Source organism: Manis javanica, chromosome 12, assembly GCF_040802235.1.
Source record: "Manis javanica isolate MJ-LG chromosome 12, MJ_LKY, whole genome shotgun sequence".
Classification (NCBI taxonomy): domain Eukaryota; kingdom Metazoa; phylum Chordata; class Mammalia; order Pholidota; family Manidae; genus Manis; species Manis javanica.
Window position 1 is genome coordinate 110,744,161 of NC_133167.1, and position 18,436 is coordinate 110,762,596.

At 51.3% G+C, this 18,436-nt stretch overlaps 1 protein-coding gene across 13 annotated transcripts in view; it reads right to left on the reverse strand.

Annotated features, from left to right (window-relative positions):
- DLGAP2 (DLG associated protein 2) overlaps positions 1 to 18,436 on the reverse strand; it is a 436,545-nt gene that overhangs the window by 199,073 nt on the left and 219,036 nt on the right. For all 13 annotated transcript variants that reach the window (XM_036995825.2, XM_073219245.1, XM_036995822.2 and 10 more), the window contains one exon: positions 7,199 to 7,231. In XM_036995825.2, coding sequence (XP_036851720.1) covers positions 7,199 to 7,231 — 33 coding nt within the window. The remainder of the gene's footprint in view (positions 1 to 7,198; positions 7,232 to 18,436) is intronic.

The following is an 18,436-nucleotide window of genomic DNA, read 5'->3' on the forward strand; positions in this document are numbered from 1 at the left end:
TCTGAGTGTAAGTGTAGCTAACAAAACTGCCTTATTCGTAGTAAGACCAACTTTCCAAATGGTCAGCTTATGCATCTGACTCAACAATACACAACTACAAATTACAGAGGGCTCTGCGGGGTCCAGGGGTGTGTGAACATGAGGATCCTATGGCTCCTGTGCTCAACATGCTCAGCTACATGTCTGACACACATTATGCTCCAACAGATATGCACAGAGGAAGAAAAGTTGAAGGAATATCAAACAGTGCACAAAGAGCTCTAGGATGCACGCGTGGTGGACAAACATTCAACAGAGAGGGGACAGAAGTTTCATCAGGGCCATGGGGTTTGAACTTCAAGTTCTTTAGGCTTTCCATTTGCAGTATAACACTATTACAAGCTGCCTGCCCCTGTCTGTGCAAGCCTAAACTCTGCTGAGATAATGAACACAAACAAGTCCTTCTGTACCCCTGGGTCCCTTTATCTTTGCTGATGAGACACACACACACACACACACACACACACACACACACACACACACACACACACACACACGCTCCCCATTCACATGCCTCCTTCCTATGTCCACTCATCCAAGATGGGGCCTTAAGTTAGTAGGTGGTGACTAGAACACGCAGGCTGCATGCCTTACTTGTGGCTAAATGGGGTTTGGGCAAGTTTATGGAACACTTTGAATGTGGAATTCATCCTGTAGACAGTGGGGAACCTTCAGAGCCTTGCAGGATGGAATGATGTGCTCTGACCTATGCTTTGGAAATAGACATTTACAGCTGGTCACAAAGACCCAGCAACAGGGAGCTGGATTCCCTGAGCCTCTGGAGGCAAAGGAAGGGCTCTGCTTCCTGCTTCACATGCTGCCCAACTAGGAAAAGGTGGACCAGGACATCTGTGTCAATCTTGACACCAAAAGGGGCCTGAATTTCAACAAATATTTCCAAGGAACGCATGGCTCACTGGGGTAAGCACTTGCTGACAGGCCACAGAAGCCACAAGTCTGAAAGGGCTGGTGTCCAGAAAAAATTAAAGTTCCTTTCTTTAAAACTAAAACTGTAGACCTTAGCAGACATTGGGCAGGATTCCCATCAGTACCAGCGCTGAGAATGTGCCTTGGGGGGCCCATCTGCCCTTACATGGAGGCATCAGCTCCACCAGCAAGATTCTGTGGCTGAGATACAGGAGTCTCCTATCAGAATGTTGACTGGCCAGTTTCTCCTCAAAAAACCTCTTTTTTTTTTTTTTTTTTTTTTTTTGCTTAGCATGTTTTGATATTTTGAGTCTATTCTAAGTAGAAGATTGTTCTGCTTGTTGGAGCAGTATCTTTTTATCATTAAACAATGATGTATCTATAAAAACACTTGAGTCTACTCTCACATGTATTTTTTGTTATCTGGGCCTTCTTCTCTCTCCCCCCACCTGTCCTTTATTCCACTTCACATTTAAGGTGTGGTATTTTCCTTCCTCCCTTTAGTTTTTCAAAAGTTTTTGGATCTTGTTCCAAAGCTATCTGCCACCTGAGATGCCTCCCAGAAGTCACTGCACTGATGCAAGCTGTATATTCCATTTGGCTATATTTAGGATTATTCTTATATTCTTCAGTTTCACTTTGTTAGATGTAGATGTGTCTCATTTATTTGATTTCAGTATTGGGAGTCTTTAGATTGAGGAAGCACAACCAATTTCCTAGGTTCAGGAAAAATCTCAAGTCTTCATTTCTTTGAGTAAATGCCTGTTCTCTGCTCTCTTCTCCCCTTTATTTCTCATTTAGATCCAGATACGTGTGGAAAAGCCATGTGTCCCACATCTTTACTGCTGCCTCACGTTTATTTCATGTTCCCGCGAATGTCCCTGCACGTGCCTCCGGTCTGCCCATCCCCCTCCAGCTCTGTCTCAGCCGCTTCACAGCATGGCGCAGCCAGGAATTTAAAAGACATTTCTTGTTTTTAGACATCTTCTGTTTTTTATTCTTTTTTTCATACGAGATATTTCTTTTACTATGGCTCCTTTGAAAATCTACTTAATAATTTTGTAGATGTCTCTTCTGTCCAGCACCTTGGGTGCTCATTCTTCTGTCATGTATTCTTGTCCCCTTGAAGTTTCTTTCTGTGGCTTGTGTTTATACAAAGTGGGGCAGTTTTTCCTAGCGGAAGAGGAGCCCCATGAGTTATATACCATCAAAGATCCTGTAGATAATTTGTGCTTTGGTTCTGTCACAGCACTCAGGTTCTGGAGCAATTTTCACATTAATTTCACCTTGAGGTCCTACAATGCACAGGTTGTGGAAATTCAGGCTTTCATCCAGGCCTGGGGTGTGTCTTTCTTGTTGGTAACTTCATATCCCACTCATGACCCTGGAATGGGAAAAGCTTCCTTTATACTAATCTTGGGCCCATGTTTTTCTTATCTTCTCACAAATGGGGAAATTTGTTGATATTCCAGGTTTTATTCCAAGGACTCGGTGCTAGCACCTCCAACACCCCACTGCAGGTGTGGCTGGCACCCCTCCTCTGCCCGCGTGTTAGGCCTCCAGCCACCCCAAGCCCCCTTCTGGGTCTTGTTTCTCAGGGGCTGCCATGGCTTTGAAGCATGTATAACCTCTGGTTTAAAGTTCTTTATTACTTCTTGGGACCTAGGGGATTTCCTTTCCTTCTTTCATTCAAGCTCAGTTGTGCACTGGAAGCAAGTGTTTGTTGACATTGTGCAGAAGGCAGGTCCTGCCCCGACTCCGACGCCACAGTCCTCACGTCCTTCACCGTCAGCAGTCATGGCAAAGAGAGCTCCTGCTCCTGTCCTAGACAGCACTTCCTGGTTTTCATTCAAATACTGACCATGCGAAGGTCCCAGAAGACAGACTGGCCGGAGAGGAGCTCTGCCTTGTCTTAGAGACTAGCTGGACTCTTGAGTTCCTAGGCAGCACTGATTTTTTCTGGAATGCCTGGCACATGTTGAGAACTTAAAATGCTGGTTATCTTCCACTAACCATCCAAGAATAGCAATCAGAACATACTATTTTTATCTAAGGCATATGATTAAAAAGGTATGCTCTCAAAACAAGAGGGGCACCAGCTGTGGGTGAATGGTGACACCCTGCAGCCCTGCAAGCAGGGATGAGAGCTGGTGGGAGGGAGATGAGTCTTTCTAAACCCTTTGACGCCCAGTTTTCAAAAAGCAACCTTATTTATTTTCCCCAATTGTTGAGAGGTCTTAAAATCTCAGGATGACACATGTTCAATATAGTACAAAAACTGTGGAAATTTTCTGTTGTTTAGAGTCATTCATGGGGAAAATCTTGAACATTTGGATTTAAAAAATCAGACATAATGCTTATAAATACAGGAAAAATTCCTCCACTTTTTCTCACTCATAAAGATGAAGAGAAAGGGTAGCTTTGGTTTCTTCTACTAGTAGTAAAATATAAGGGTCTGTATGTTGATCCAAAAGTCCAAGAGCAGTATGCAGTTTGTGTTTTTAAATGATCAAAGTAAAAAGAAATACCAGATTTATAAAGAAAATCTCTTACATTAAATTTGTTGTGATATTTTTTAAACTTGAATTTGCTTGTGGACTAGAATTTCTACAAAAGACACTTTCAAATAATCTAATGTGTATTTATGACACCACAAATGGTCCACAACTTTTGAAGGCCTCTATCACTGAAAAATCTTTCATGCTAAAATCCATCTTGACATTTTTGTAGCATATTCCTTAATGCCAAGTTTGCAGCATAATCACTTATTTTATCTCTGAGTTTTGACTGGGCTAAACAACATAAATGTAAGACATTGTTATTACATTATAGTGGATTTCAAATAAGTTCTCCTAAGCCTGCCAGGCATCATTATCCATCTTCCAACACTGGAAAATCTATCTGGAAGGAGGGCAAATCAAACCATAAAAATGTAAACAAAATAGACAAATCTATGGACTGACGTCTATGATCCCACCCATCCATAATTTCCCTTGGGATCTTGTTAAAAAGCAAGAGGTGTCATGTATCTATCAAAGTTTGAGAAGGATCATGCTTGTAAATTATTTCCCTATATTAAATTAATAGTTCATATCATATGAAAGCTTCACAGCTACTTGTAGTATCTGAAAGATAACAGGAACCACTAGGAAAGTGATACAAATTGAGAGTCTTACTAGTAAGGTTTTATGCAAAAACTGTAACAGATGAAATTGCTCTTAATAAATTTTTAACCATTTTGTTTTTGGGGAATAGGTCTCTAGCAAAGCCAAGCACCAGTTCCTTGCACCCCTGCAAACAGCACAATGAGTCTGCTAACTGGCATGTTCCTCCACCCCTACCCTTCCTCTCAAGCATTCAGAGTTGAATTGTCTATTTATTTTTGGTAGGAAGAAAGATACTGATAAATAACAACAAATTCCACTGAATGTTTTCATCTCACGCAGGCACTGTGGTCCAAATGTCAGAGACCTAGTAATGTAGGAAGTGTAAGCGATGTGCTTATTGAAACTGTGATCTTCAGTTTATACACAATTAAAAATTTAAGTTCTCTGAAAAACAGACCGTGCCATTGCAGAGATCCACAAGTGTACAGTTCTGAGGTCCACTGTCCTGTAAGCTTTGTTCCTCGTCTCATTGGCCTGATGGATATTACACCTGAGACAATGCTAATTCTTCAGTCTGTATCCAGAGAATCAGCACCACCCACCACAAGAAAGCAAATCATTAAAACGCAAATAGATGTTCCCCATTTCACCAACTTTGCCCTGAAAGACTGTCAACAGCTCCCTGACAAGAAGGAGAGGGCCTAACAGGCTGCTGCTTTAAATCTGTGGGTGAGGCGAGCTCTGCATGCCCAGATCTAACTTGTGTTTCTACTGCCAGCCTCTGGCTCTGAGCCTTTCTGTGCATCGGCGTTTATGAGTTAACTGATAGAAGCTGCAGAAGAAATTACTGAACAAAAAAGCTGATTTCAGATTCCATGCACTGCACCCTGCCAGCTCTCACTTAAACCAATTACTTAAATGATTTAAAAACGTTATGAATATTCATGATAGTGCTTTTCATAAAATACAGTGCAGCTGAGACCGTGCCATCAGCCTCCCCTCCCCATGCCTGGTCTGGAGCAACCCCACATTCACGTTTGAGATGCTGCAGTGCCTTCAGAGGACAGATCTCAGGACAGGCTTGGCCTTGCCCTGAGGCGGAACCCAGCCCTCAGCTGCCTGGCAGCCAGGCCTCCACTGGAGGGCCCTCCTAGCCCTCGGGGTCCCTCTGGCTGGGATCACTCTGACAATGACTCAAGTCGGTCTCACTTTGAGTGTTAAATTGATCTGGGATGTAAAGGGGACACATTTCTCTCCTCTCCTCCTGAGAGTTTTGCACCGTTGAGTGTGGGCTGGCAACGTCTGAGATATGGAAGTTGAACCACAGCCGGCTCCTGTCCAGGGATGAGGCTGGATGTGCTGGGGCTAAGGGGGTCTGGCCCTCGGACAGGAGGATCCCACTGTTTCTGGCAGTGCTGAAGGCTGCTGTGCCCCTGAGGTCAGCCTGGGGCCTCTCAGGCCCACCTGAGGTGGTCCCACCTCCGTGAATGTCCACAGAAATGGAAAGATGGCCCCCGAGGCAGATGCCCTGGCAACTCGCCCCGACTCACCCCCAACCCCCACCCCGCCACACAAGCCCTGCTCCTTTGCGGGCGCCGCGGTCTGCTCAGCCACGGCGGCAGGAGGCAGCAAACAGCGAGAAACCGAACTCCACACAGTCCACACAGCCTTGGCAGAAAGCAGACATTTGTTCATCGAAACGAGTAGACAAGGAAACCACAACGCGGTTCGGCTAAGCAATGATGCGCAGGGCTTGTGTATATGATTCCCCAGTGTCCACTGCACGTGGAAAACGTTCAACAGCGAGGCCAGGGACAGGGAGGCTTAAGCAGGAAGCAGAAGCATGGTGCGCATGCTCCTGGGGCAGAAAGGACAACGAGGAGACAGAAGACAGGCCGGGGGATGTCGTCAGCCCCACAATGCCGCGGCGCAGAGGACAGAGGTCCCGAGGCTTCTAAGCCCTGGGGCAGCGAGTGCAGCTGAGCCACCTCCCCGAGGCCCTTCTGGCACCGTCATCCCCAGTGAGTAAAACAACACATGCCTGGACCCTGGAAACATAGGGCTGCAAAGCCTCATGTTTTACTTAGTAACAAAGCTAAAGACTTTAAAATATAAGTTAATGGGCCTCTTCATGGCTACATCTATGCATTATATAATCCTTAAACAACATACCAAGAATTTCAGAAACATGATCATAATATCCCAATTAACCACAAATTTGGGGAAATAAACAGTGTTTGATGGAATTTCCAGGTTAACCCTATATTCACTTTTTTTTTCAATTTGGGACTGAAAGCCTTGTCAGCAGAAATAATTAGGCACTGAGCCTCCTCTCTAAGGAGCCCCCTGGGATTGCTGGACACAGGGCAGATGCCAGCAGGCCGCACTGCGCTGAGACGACACCCTGGGTCGGCCTATCTCACGGCACCTTGAGGCTGATCACTTTCCTGGCCAATGTGCCTCTTTCCTATAAAATCAAACCTGAGATTCCGTCCCCATTGACAGGGGCTCCGTGTCCATCACGTTTTCCCCATTCTCCCTTACTAGGACACTGGAACGTATTTCACAGGTCTCCGCTTTCACTACTTTGGACCCAGGTAACAATGACACCCTCAGGAGTTCCCCTTGTAAAGCTCCCCCCAAAATGCTGCTGCATGTGCGTCCAGCCACGTTCAGCCTTTATGACTGTGGGGGTTCCCCGGATCCAGCCTCTGCCACTTGCCGTGAAGGGCAGCCCTGTGAGGTCGACCTCACATGAGTCTCAGCCCATCAACACTGCTGGCTAATGTATTTAAAGTCAAGAAATTCGAATTTCGGAGAGTGACATTTATCATCTGGAGAAAACTGACTGAAATTTCTAAATCCAGAACAAAACAGCATGCAGTCTGGCTGTGATGGGAGTCTCCCTTTAGAGGTTAACTCCGCCTGCCTCGGGCCATCCCGGGCACTGTTCTGATTGTGTTGCCTACTTTTCCATCAAACACCACAGAGATGCTTTTGATTTTCACTGTGCTCTCTGATAGGCCCGGCCGTTTGTCACCACCTGAGGCAGGTGTACAACATCTCCTGTGGGGTGCCTCCCGGCCGTGCCCACCTGAAGCAGGTATAGGAGGGGACACACTCACCTTCCGGCTCCCCGCAGAGGGTGCACTGCGACTCTGCAGACAGAAGAGACAAAGAAACATCAGCAGAGGCTCGGGTTACAGGCACAAACGCAACAGCAGAACGAAAGGCAGGCTGCGTGTGCAGCTGCACGGACCACTGTCTCAGTAAACAAAGCCATATCTGACTTGGTACCTAGCAACGCTTGTTTAGAAACAGCTTCCTTATCAAATCATTCATATGTTGCACCTTATTATGACAAAGATCTCCTTGTCATATGCACACACTAAGTATATTTTCATAACCGTATACAACTCAATATATACAGATTACTCAGCTGAAATAAATGGTATATTTTACCACTTAATTTTAATATCTGAACCTTTACTTTGATGACAACTCTGTCATATCTTCTTTCAGGCACAAATAATTATGAGCAAAAGTATAACATGTTTCAGTAAAAACACTGAAACCTACAAACATTGACAGAGGCCTCAGTGTACAGGCGCGTGACCACAGCACTGGTGGCCACATAGGGCATCAGGGGGAACACAGTACATGTAGATGCAAATGGTCCTAAGGTTTGTGCTCTTCGTGGGAAAGAACTCAGACTTTGGGACCAGGTGGACAAAGTTAGCCACTGCCCACTTTCCTGAGTGACTTCTGGCGAGTGGCTTAACCCCTCAGCTCTAAAATGGGGATGATGACATCCCCACAGAGGGACAGCCAGTGAGCAATGACATAACCAGGATGGGCGGGCCTACATGGGTGCTCAGAGAGACACTGGCCCCCCCTATATACCAGCTCCAAGGAGGCAGGTGCATACCTCTGCTGCTGGTAGCAGCAAAGGTTCCCAGAGATGCCGTCTGGGCTGAACCTCGCAGGTGGAGTAGGATTTTCAAGACAGAAATATGGGATGGCATTCCCTAAGGAAGGCAGAGGTGAGAAGTGCCAGGTCTACGGACATGCTGGTGAAGGGGGATAATGTGACCAAAGGCGGGGACAGCTGAGGCAGGAGCATCTACAGGGGTGAGATCCCCTTGATTAGGGTGAGGGGCTGACGGTGGTTTCTGAGATGTGTATGTTACTCATTCTTCAGGGACCAGCAGGTGGCCCAGGAGGGCCCAGGCAGGACCCAGGCAGAGGGAGGGCTGGTGCCCACGCTCACCCTGACTAGCGGCATGTGTGGAAGGAGCAGCAGAAGGCCGGGATCGGGGCTCTGACAGAGAGAAAGAGTAATATGATCGTTCTCCACGACTGAACTGTCTGAAGCCCTCTGCGTACAGGAGGCAGATGGCATCCGGGTGCCAAGCTCTCACCACAGCCCTTCAGGGAGCAGGCACAAGGAGACACAGTCGTCACCCCCAGGGCTTTAGTGCCCCTGTCCAACTGCAGTGGGGCCAGAGCACAGTGGCATCTGATGTGAAGGGGCTGAGCTGGACTCAAGTGCTCTGACGGAATGGGGACCTGGCAAATGGGCCCCCAGCCCTGAAAGGGAGATGGTGGACAGGCACCTGGGGGCTCGCCCTTCCTGACGCCATGCACGAGCAAAGCCTGGCAAGCACACGGACGGGCTGGCATGAGTGAGGCCCCACAGGGCCCCCACCCGGCAAACACCTGTCCTCAAATATGTGCTGCGCCCTCGCCAAGCATCGGCGGAATGCAGAAGTGACCTCACTAGGTGTGCAGTGATGGCCCAATCAGCTTCACTCGGACTTCAAAGGCCAGGCTCCCTGAGCTGGCATCTGGACAGGTGGCAGAAGGCCCCCCAGACATGCCCACGGGAGCAGGGCAGGGTGAGCTCGTGCGGCTGTGTACCAGTCCAGGGAGGGCAGACCCCCGGGACACACCAGGGACACTCCATGGGGGACCGTGGGGGTAGCAGCACCTGCGTGGAGGCGGAGCGGCAGTCCAAAGCAGCAGAGTGAGGCCCACGTGGCACAGGCCTTTCTCCTAGAAACCCAAGACTCTTCTTCAGAAAAGCAGCTGGCTGGAGGCCCCAGGAAAGAAGCCATGGGATCATGGAAACAAAGCTGGCTTTCCAGAGGAATGCTAAGCCTTGGAACGTGTCTCTGGGGATCAGGATGCCGGAAGGTCAAGGGCACCAGATGGGCTTTATTTATCTCCCCCAAACAAAGGGCCTACAATCTATCACAACCACTCCCAAATCAGAGGCCAAGGGGTCCCACTGTACAGGAGCCCACCCAGCTTTGTCCAACCCAGAGTCACTGTGCTGCACGACAGGCTTCTCACAACCACCGCAACCCCCCAGGGCACACTAGACCTGGCCTCTGCTGTGGATTAGGATGAGGCAGGAGCTGAGTGCTCGTGGACCCATCCAAGGCCACACACCGGGACAGGAGCCTGCTGTACCGACAAGACGTGTTCCATGGTGACAGGGCCGGGCAGAGACTGAAATCCTTCTGGTGTCTCTGGGAGACACACATGTGTGCAGGGACCAGAGAGGGGACCCCTGGCATCTCCACCATGCAGACCAACGAGCTGAGTGGGGGAATCGGCTGGGGGCAGCCTGGGGACTGGGAAACCAGGGTGGCACACAGGAGAATTGGACTCAGCCCCTCCCACCCTTGGCATGACCACCTCCCACCTGGTAAAAGACAAAAACTCAATACCAGGTTGTGCTTCTGGAACTGGCTTTTTTCTACTCTGTAATGCTAGCCCGAATTTGCATGAAAACTGGCCCACAAATATGGGATTTTCTCAGATTTAATCTGCATCAGGCGCTAGAAAGCTCAACGTTATCCAGGGTGTTCAAAGCAGTAAGAATGGTAGCAATGGCGGTCTGCAGTGATGCCCTCACTGAGCTCAAACCCTATGCCTTGAGGCCACTCAGAAGCCAGGGGAAGGCCAGGCAGCCAGGGGCATATTAACTGCTCTGGAATTCAAGTTTTAGGCAAATGGCATTTAAAAGTTAATTATCAATGCACCCAGGCCTTGTCCTTAAGAGCATCATTTCCAGCAAGACCATCAATAAGACACTGTCGTATGTGCTCCAGCCCGTCTGCACTCCCCACACCCTCCCCTCCGAGGGGTCATAGAAGGCATGGGAGCCGCCCTGGGTCCTTCCCACAAGCTCATGCTCGGGGAGGTCAGCTCTGAAGGGAGTTCTGCACCCCGGGGAGCCCTCGAGCTCCGTGTGCACAGAGCTCAGGAGCCAAGGAAGTCAGCGCTCCAAAGCCAGCATGGGAAGGGTGTGCTGGCCAGGGGCCTGCTCCCTGGCTTGATGGGTCACCATCTGCAGGCATTGTCTTCCTCCAGTCAGAGATATTCCAAAGTGCCATCTCAGCCCGGAGCATAGGAACTGCATGCCTCCTGAAGGCGCAGACTCTGCATTCCTGCCCACGGGGCTTCTCACCCTGTGGCCTCTCCTGGCTCTCTCTCTGCCAGCATCCAGGACCCCCGACCTGAAGGCAGCGGCCCTCCCAGCAGCCGGGGCTTCACCGGCAGTGAAATGCCCTGAGCACTGTGGCAGGAATCATGCACAGCACTGCGAACATATGTGTTGCGGCTGTTCCTTCTGCCTGGGATGCCCTGAAGGGGTTTCATAGAAAAGCACCTTGTTTGATGGGCCTAAACATTTACTGAATGGTGGTGGGAAGGCTCCCAGGTGTGAATGTGCAGGCTCAGCCCACCTCCCCAGGGAGGGTGGCTCTGCTACCCCCCAGGGCCCCTGGGTTGCACTACAATGAGCACAGGGCTTGCATGTAATGAGCGTCCATGCTTAAAATCATCCCCGAGCTAGCGCCTCACATGCAACCCTCTGATTCGATAAGAAGGCTTTGAGCCCTGTCCTGCCCCGTTTGCCCTAGGTCATGTGAATGGGAACATGTGAAGACACCATTCCTTGGCTTAGGAGACTTATAAAGAGGAAGGCAGCCAAGACAGGGTGAAATGGTTAGAAATTATCACTAGGTAACATGCAGAATGCGGGTGCTTTACATGAAGAAGGCAGACAAGGAAGAAACCAACAGCAGCCAGCCTGGAAAATGCGCATGGGCACGGGTTTGAATGGGCCCAGGGAACATGGAGTTTTTGAGGGGAGGCATCTTGAATGGGGAGACAGATGTGAAGGCCCCCCACAGCGCGCAGGCACCAGGAAGCAGCGGGAGAGATGGACACCACGGGGCCGAGCAGCGGTAGGGGTGGACAGGGCAAGGGTCTCGGGAGCCCTTGGGGATCATTTCTCTGAGAGGCAGGTGGCAGGCGGTGTGCTTGTTACCCGGGGTTCCTTGGAGTTAGCTTGCAGCAGGAGGCGCTCGTGGAAGGGTCTTGGCCCCAGCACAGGGCATCTCGGTCGGATGGCAGCTGTGGAGATGGGGGTGGAGGTGGGACAGCTGCCAAGCTCCGTGACGGAGGAAAGGCATGGCCGTGAGGCCTGGGGGCAGAGAGGCCTGGTGCAGCCACCCGGTGCAGCCTGCTGGGCTCTTCCCACTACTTCACTCACATGTGTGACACCAACACTGGGGGAGAAATCGGGCGGCTGGCGGAGCCCGGCCCACAGAGGAGTCACCACAAGAAGAGGCCACCCGGGCGTGGGCTCCCTGCCCACAGGGCAACATGGGCTGCTCAGACAGGTGCCTCCTGGCGGCGTGCCTGCAGACTCGGGGCTCATACGGTCTCACACCCTCCCCAACCAGAGCTCCAATCCAGGGCATCCAGGGTATGGTCAACACAGACGTAGGCCCGTCCACCCAAAGGAGCCTGTCACATGGCAGGGATGTGCGAGCGCTTCCGAGGGGCCCACGGAGGAACATGCTTCCACGCCTGCCTGCTCGCCAGCCCCTCACGTCCTCTGACGGGAAGCACAGGGTGTGGCTGTTTGGGTGTCTGTCAGGAAGCACTCTCTCGCCTGTGCACTGTGACTCTGGGAATCAGGCTGGCAATTTTTTCCAGAGTTCTGCCAAGTGATATTTGAGAGCCAGCCTGGGGAGGCCAGCTGAGAGTGAACATTAGGTGTAGGGCAGGTGCATGTCCATGGCAATCTCCCCAGGGCAGAGGACAGCCCACAGCAACACCTCATAAGTGTGCAGTGCAGGGACGCCTCCACCCGAGACGAGGTACTGATGAACACATGGAGACCCAGCCACCACGAGCATCCGTGCGTCTCAGCTCAGGCTCTACCCCCAATGTGCGCATACACATGTACAGACACCTGTTCACATGTGCACACACCCATATCTGCATCTGTGAGCACCAGCTCGTGCTGGAGGGACCTAAGGTAGTTAGAGAAACTCCTGGCATTTCCAGTCACTTGAGCTGCAGGTATGGGGATCTGCAGGGTCTGGGCCACATCACTGCAATGTGATAAAAAGTTGCTAAACAACAGTTCAACTCACTTACATCCTTATATATAACATGTGTTAGTTTTTATCACCATCAGAACAAATTAATACAATCTTAGTGACTGAAAACAGCACAAATTCACAAATTCATTATTTTTTAGTTCTGAAGGTGAGAAGTCCACAGTGGACTTGCTGGGCTGACGTTAGCTGTCACTGGGACTGTTTCCTTCTGGAGGAAGGGAGAGTCGCTTCCTGATTCTCCCTTCTTCTAGGGAGGGGCCCTTCCTGCGCCTTCAAAGCCGTCTGGTCTGCGCTAGGCAGTCCTGGCGCTGCCACTCAGGCCTCTCCTCCTGCCCCTTCCTCCCCCTACAAGGAGCCCTGAGATTGTGCCGAGCCTGGACACTCTCCATGTCAGGTCAGCTGATCGGCACCCTCAGTTCACCTGGAACCTTAGTTCCGTCGTGCTGTGTAACAACACACACACAGGTCCCGGGATGTGCTCGTCTTTGGGGGCTGTGATTCTGCTCAACGCCTGAAGCAGCCTGCCATATAATGACACTCACTGTCACCTGGTTTAGGGTGCTGTCAAGTGCTGTCTGCCCCCTCTCACCATACTCCCCCTTCATCCGCCCCTGCCCCACACTTTCAAGCAAGTAGCCAGGCCTTGTTGTCCTGTGTCAGTGATTCCCCTGCACCCACAGGCAGAGCAAGTGAAAACCAGTGGGTGTTGTTGGGCTGCTGCTCAGGCCTCATCCCGGAAGAGCTCAGCTTGCTCCTGAGGGACAATGCAGAGCGCGGCTGTGGTTGGCACCAGAAGGACAATGGGGCAGGGGAGCCCGGAGACTGGAGGTGGGGGTCTGTGTCCTGCAGGCTGTGGGGGTGGGCTCTCCTGATTGGCCACCCCAGGAAGGTGCATGGCTTTGGAGAACCATGTACACAGAGGCTCAGTTTCTCCCTCCCTGGAGGGAAGTGCCACACTTTCTCAGAGGCAGCACGGCACCTGGCCAAGGGATCGACGATAGTTAAGACAATGGCCATCCCACTGATGAGAAGAGCATGCTGGCTGCTGAGAACCTAGCACGACCCCAGTGCCCCCATCCAGCAAGGGGAGCTGTGCCCAAAGCAGGGCTGCAGGACCAGGAGAGCCCACAGGTTTCCATGAGTCCTGGATGAGGTTTGGAGCTAGTTGATGGAATAATATGGAGAAACGCGGAAGTTACACACACTTGAGTGTGTGGACAAGGTTGTGTTTATTTTAGGAATCACTTATTTCCCCACAGCCACTTGCACATGAGCCACATGTGTGCACATGGGAGTTAATGCCCACATTTCTTACAGAGCTTACCCCGTTCAGAATCAGAGGCTGCCACAGATTCTACAAAATAACCAACACCTCAGCAAAGCAGGCTGCCCCCTGCACAGCTGGGCTGAATATGACCCTTCGAACAAACCCCAGGTCCTCCTCCATCCTAGAGAGGGCTTCGCCCACATTTTTGCTGCGTTTGTGTCTCAGTGAATTTGGTACCAGTGTCCCCACCTTCCACCTGCTTGTCCTCCCAAAGCAGCTCTGGTGTCCTGTGTGGGCACACGAACCCCCTCGCCAAAGCCTGCAGGTACCGGCAAACCCTCATAATCCATGGATTCCATGTTTGGGGCCTTGCCTCCTCACTGAAACGCATTTGTGAGCCCCAAATCAATGCTCACAGCACCCTCAAGTGCATTTGTGGACATGGGGCGAGCTGCAAAACCTTCATGTTCCCACCATGCTGGCTCCCACCATGCCCGCAGCTACAGGGGCTGAAGGAGGCCATGCTCTGCCTCCTAGTCCCGCTCTCCCGCTGTACATAAACAAGAGTCCTTTTGGTGGTCTATTCAGTGCCTCGTTTCTTGCATTTTTGTGCTTTTTTGGTGTTTTGCTATTTAAAATGGCCACAGGTGTGTGCTGAAGTGCTGTCTAGTGCTATTAGCTCAACAGGCCATGATATGCCTCCCAGAGAAAAAACATGTCCAGTGAGCCTTGTTCCTGCATGAGTGACAGCACCTCTGGCCATGGTTTCAAAGTGAATGAATCAGCTCTACATTAAATAAGGTGTCTTTAAGCAGAAATACACATAAAACAAGGCTACTCAGTGGCTGGTTGACAAAATGCGACCAGAGGCTCACAGAGACCTGACCTTGACCTCCCCTGAGAGCAGCAGTCGGGCGCCTCCTACCGAGGCGCTTACATGGTGTTTACGCGTAGCTGCCCCCAGCACCGAGGACAGGCACACCGCGGCCATGCTGACATGTGGCTTCTCCTCCCTCTGATCCATGCTGCACCCTCCCCCATCCTTTCCCGCCAACTGAAACAGACTGGGATGGGCCGACAGAGGCTGCAGCTGTTCCCACTCTCTCCATTCTCAGGGATGGGGCCCCGCCCTGCTTGAGTATCTCCATGATGATGGCTCTGTTGGGGGTGGGGGTGCTGATGGTTAACTCTATGCATCAACATGCTTGGGCCATGGGGAACTCAGACATTTGGCCCAGCATTATTCTGGGTGAGTCTGTGAGGCTCTTTTTGTGTGTGATTGGCATTTACATTGGTGGGCTCTGCGAAAAGCAGAGTGCCCCCCATGTGGATGGGCCTTGTCCAATAAGCTGAAGGCCTGAAGAGGCCCGACCCTCGCCCACGTCCGAGAGATGCCTCGCCTGATGGCCCTGGAGCTGGGACCTCAGCTCTTCCTGGTTCCGCAGCAGGCTGCCGGCCTGCAGACGCGACCCGGGACAGGTGCTCGGCAGGTTTCACTTGCTGGCCTTCATCGTCTGTAAGCCATTCCTTATTTTACATGTAAAACTTCCTGTTGGTTCTATTTCTCGGGGAACCCTGACCTATTCAGGCGGTGCCTCCCAAACCCTGTTCTTCCCTCCCAGGGCTCTCGAGCCCTGTCTCTGTGCTCAGCATCCCTTTCCTACCGCCTGCTCCACATCTGCTCTGCCCAGTGACTTCCCTGGGGTGGGTTCCATGTCCTCATGGGACTTGGCAGGTAATATCGCCTCGTGTCCCTGATGTTCAGTGTGGTGCCACGGTGCTCAGAACGACACACAGAGGAACTGTGAGCTTGCGTGGAAGTAGAGTGGAAGGTCCTAGCGCCATTGCTCAATGGCTGACAGCCGATGCAGCCATCGTTCCATGGCAGAAGCATATGACCAGAAAAATAAAGTGAGGAGCACCGCTTCGTCTTCCCTGGGCCTCAGCAGGAACATGTTGTGGAAATAAGTGTCGTACACCTGGCTCCCTGAACCCTGTGTGTGTGTGATTACGATTCACTGTTTGAAGGTCAGAGGTGGTGCGTGTCCGAGGCCTCCAACCCAACACCTGCCATTTACTGGCTCCCTGGGGAGAAGGGTCTGGAGGCCCCGGCAGATGTGGGGGCGGGGAAACACCGCAGGCAGCTCCTGAAGAGCCTGAGCCGGCTTGCGGGGGGGGGACCCATGCTGGACCACAGAGCAAGTGCCACACTGTCCCCTGAGGAACAAGGACCCAAAAGGAAGCTCGGTGATGAATAAGCACCCTGGTAAGAATGGAAACACAATTAATCATTTGGAACAACTGCTGTTGGCTGTCCTTGAGGAAAAACATGAAACGCACCATCCTAACAAGCCGCAGAGATAAAAGAAGAGGGAAAGCAAGGGGCTGTGCTCCGTGATAAAAGGACAAAATCAAGTCTGGAGCCAGGGAGCAGGGACATGAAGAAGCATCCTGGCTGGAGACGCAGCGGGCATCAAGGACACGGAGGAAAGAAGATCCGGGCGGGTCTGAGGGCCAGCCCAGGCCAGTGACAGTCTCCCCCCAGCACACCTGACACCCCGCCCCACCGTGCTGCCTGCTGCCCGGACCCCACACTCCGGCCTTCCTTGCAGGGCCAGCCTCCCAGGTCTGCTCCCAAGGTCCTGCACCCCGATCATCCACAGCGTTCCATGCCATTCTGATGCCGTGACCATGTGTGAACGCATGCCAACGAGAAAAAGCATGTCCCGGCATCACCCAGCAGTACAGACCCTGTGGCCAAGGGGCATCAGACATGGGGCAGATGCCTCGATCTTCCGAGACTCACGTCTCTCTTCACCAACCCGAACCTAATGTACTCACTTCACGCCACTTCTGCCCATACCCTCACCAGGGCGCCTGTCCTTAAGCACCCCGACGCAAGCGCCTGGCGAGAGCGAGCATGCACACCCGGGAAATCTCCCCAGGAGCTGCACTAACCTGACTGCGGGGAGTCTGAGTCACCGGGACCACTTCCCCAGGATCCCATCACTATCTGACACCAACCGTTGAGGTCTGGCTCAGGACCGGCCGAAGACCACCAGGCCTCATTACCTTTCCTCGGCTGCCAAGTTTCATAGTCTATGTTTTATCCCAAATTTTAACATAATGGCTGTTCATTTCTGATGTGTGCTTAGTTGTACAGTCCTGAAATCCACTTTTTCTGCCAAATAGGAGAAAAGGAAATTCCTACACAAATGGGTACCAGAATCGGTCACAAAGGGAAGTTCGACCAGCTCAGTGCCGCACCGACCGACTGACTCATCAAGCAGGCTCCTCAGCGGCGCCCATTCAGCCATGCATTTAATTATTCCCACTTAGGGAGAAGACATTAAAATTTCATTTCTATAAAATCACTCAATAGTCAAGAGTTCTTTTCTGTAAATCACACTACCATTTGTGTGTATTTAATTATCAGATAAGAGTCCTACTATTTCAGATGGTTTATAAACTTTCAAAACTGAACCTTCTGAAAATGGGAACATCACCTTTTTTCTATCATCTAGGCTGTTGATTAAAGTGTAAGGAGCATATCTGACATCCTATGCTGGCGATAAGTCCGTATAGACAGAAGCCCTCTACAATGACCCCATGCGTATCCGAAGCCCCTAAACCCCAGTGCCTCTTCCTCCATCAGAGACGCTGGACTGCTGAGCACCCCCGGCATACCTGTACCCCAACTTCCAGAGAAAGGGAGGCAGGCCAGCAATTGCTCGGTGCCAGTTACTCGCTTAACTGGCCCAGCAACCCCGTGAGGCAGACCGTATCGCCCGGTGATATCACAGCAAGGTAGCGATGGCGAGTGGGCCGCCCAGGGGCACAAAGCTGAGCACGGCCTGTGTGCACCCAAATCCCCTGAGTTCTCCATGTCTCCAATAAGCTGATCACATCAGCTGAGTCTTGCCTACTCAGCAGCAGCGGGAGGTCCCAGTGTCTACCGGGCGAGCTCAGAGGGAATGAGGGGCCTCACGAGGTCCTGCTTAGTGTCTGAGCCCAGAGCACTGGCACCCGCACAACTAGGGCCCTAAGAGGAAGGTAACTGCTAACAAGCACTCCTGGGTCAAAAACAACAAAACAGAAATAAAACAAAAGCAAAAACCACCTGGAACATGGGTTGCACCCTTGACCAGCATTGATTTATCGCTGCTCTTGGGTGAACTCTGACAGCAGAGAGGCAGCCTGAGGGCTTCGATAGAGGCTCGTCTGTGCTCCAAGTTCAAAGGCCATGAGCTCCTGTCGCCGCCCTAGCTTGTGGTCAGTGCCTAACTACACCAGAGCCTTGGTGGCCTCTACGGGGTCCAGCAAAAGCAATTTTCATATAAACTTGAATCCACTATTGATTGATTGATTGATTGGCTTTATCAGATAGAAAAGGCAGGCCTCCATCTGAGATATTTTGTACATTTGATGGTAAAACTGGCTGTATGTGCTTTACCTAGGTGAGCACACCTGTGGGCAGTGTGGCCCACAATGATCCTGCTTATAAATGAGGTGGTTGGTTTGAGAGCTTGCAGGGGACCTTGATGGAAGTGACAGGTTTAACCACATTCCTGGTGGGGGACAAACACGAAGTGACATTCCTCCCACCACACCTCCCAATATGTTGTGCAATCCTTTGCTCCATTCCTTCGGAGAAAACTAGTTGTTTTCAG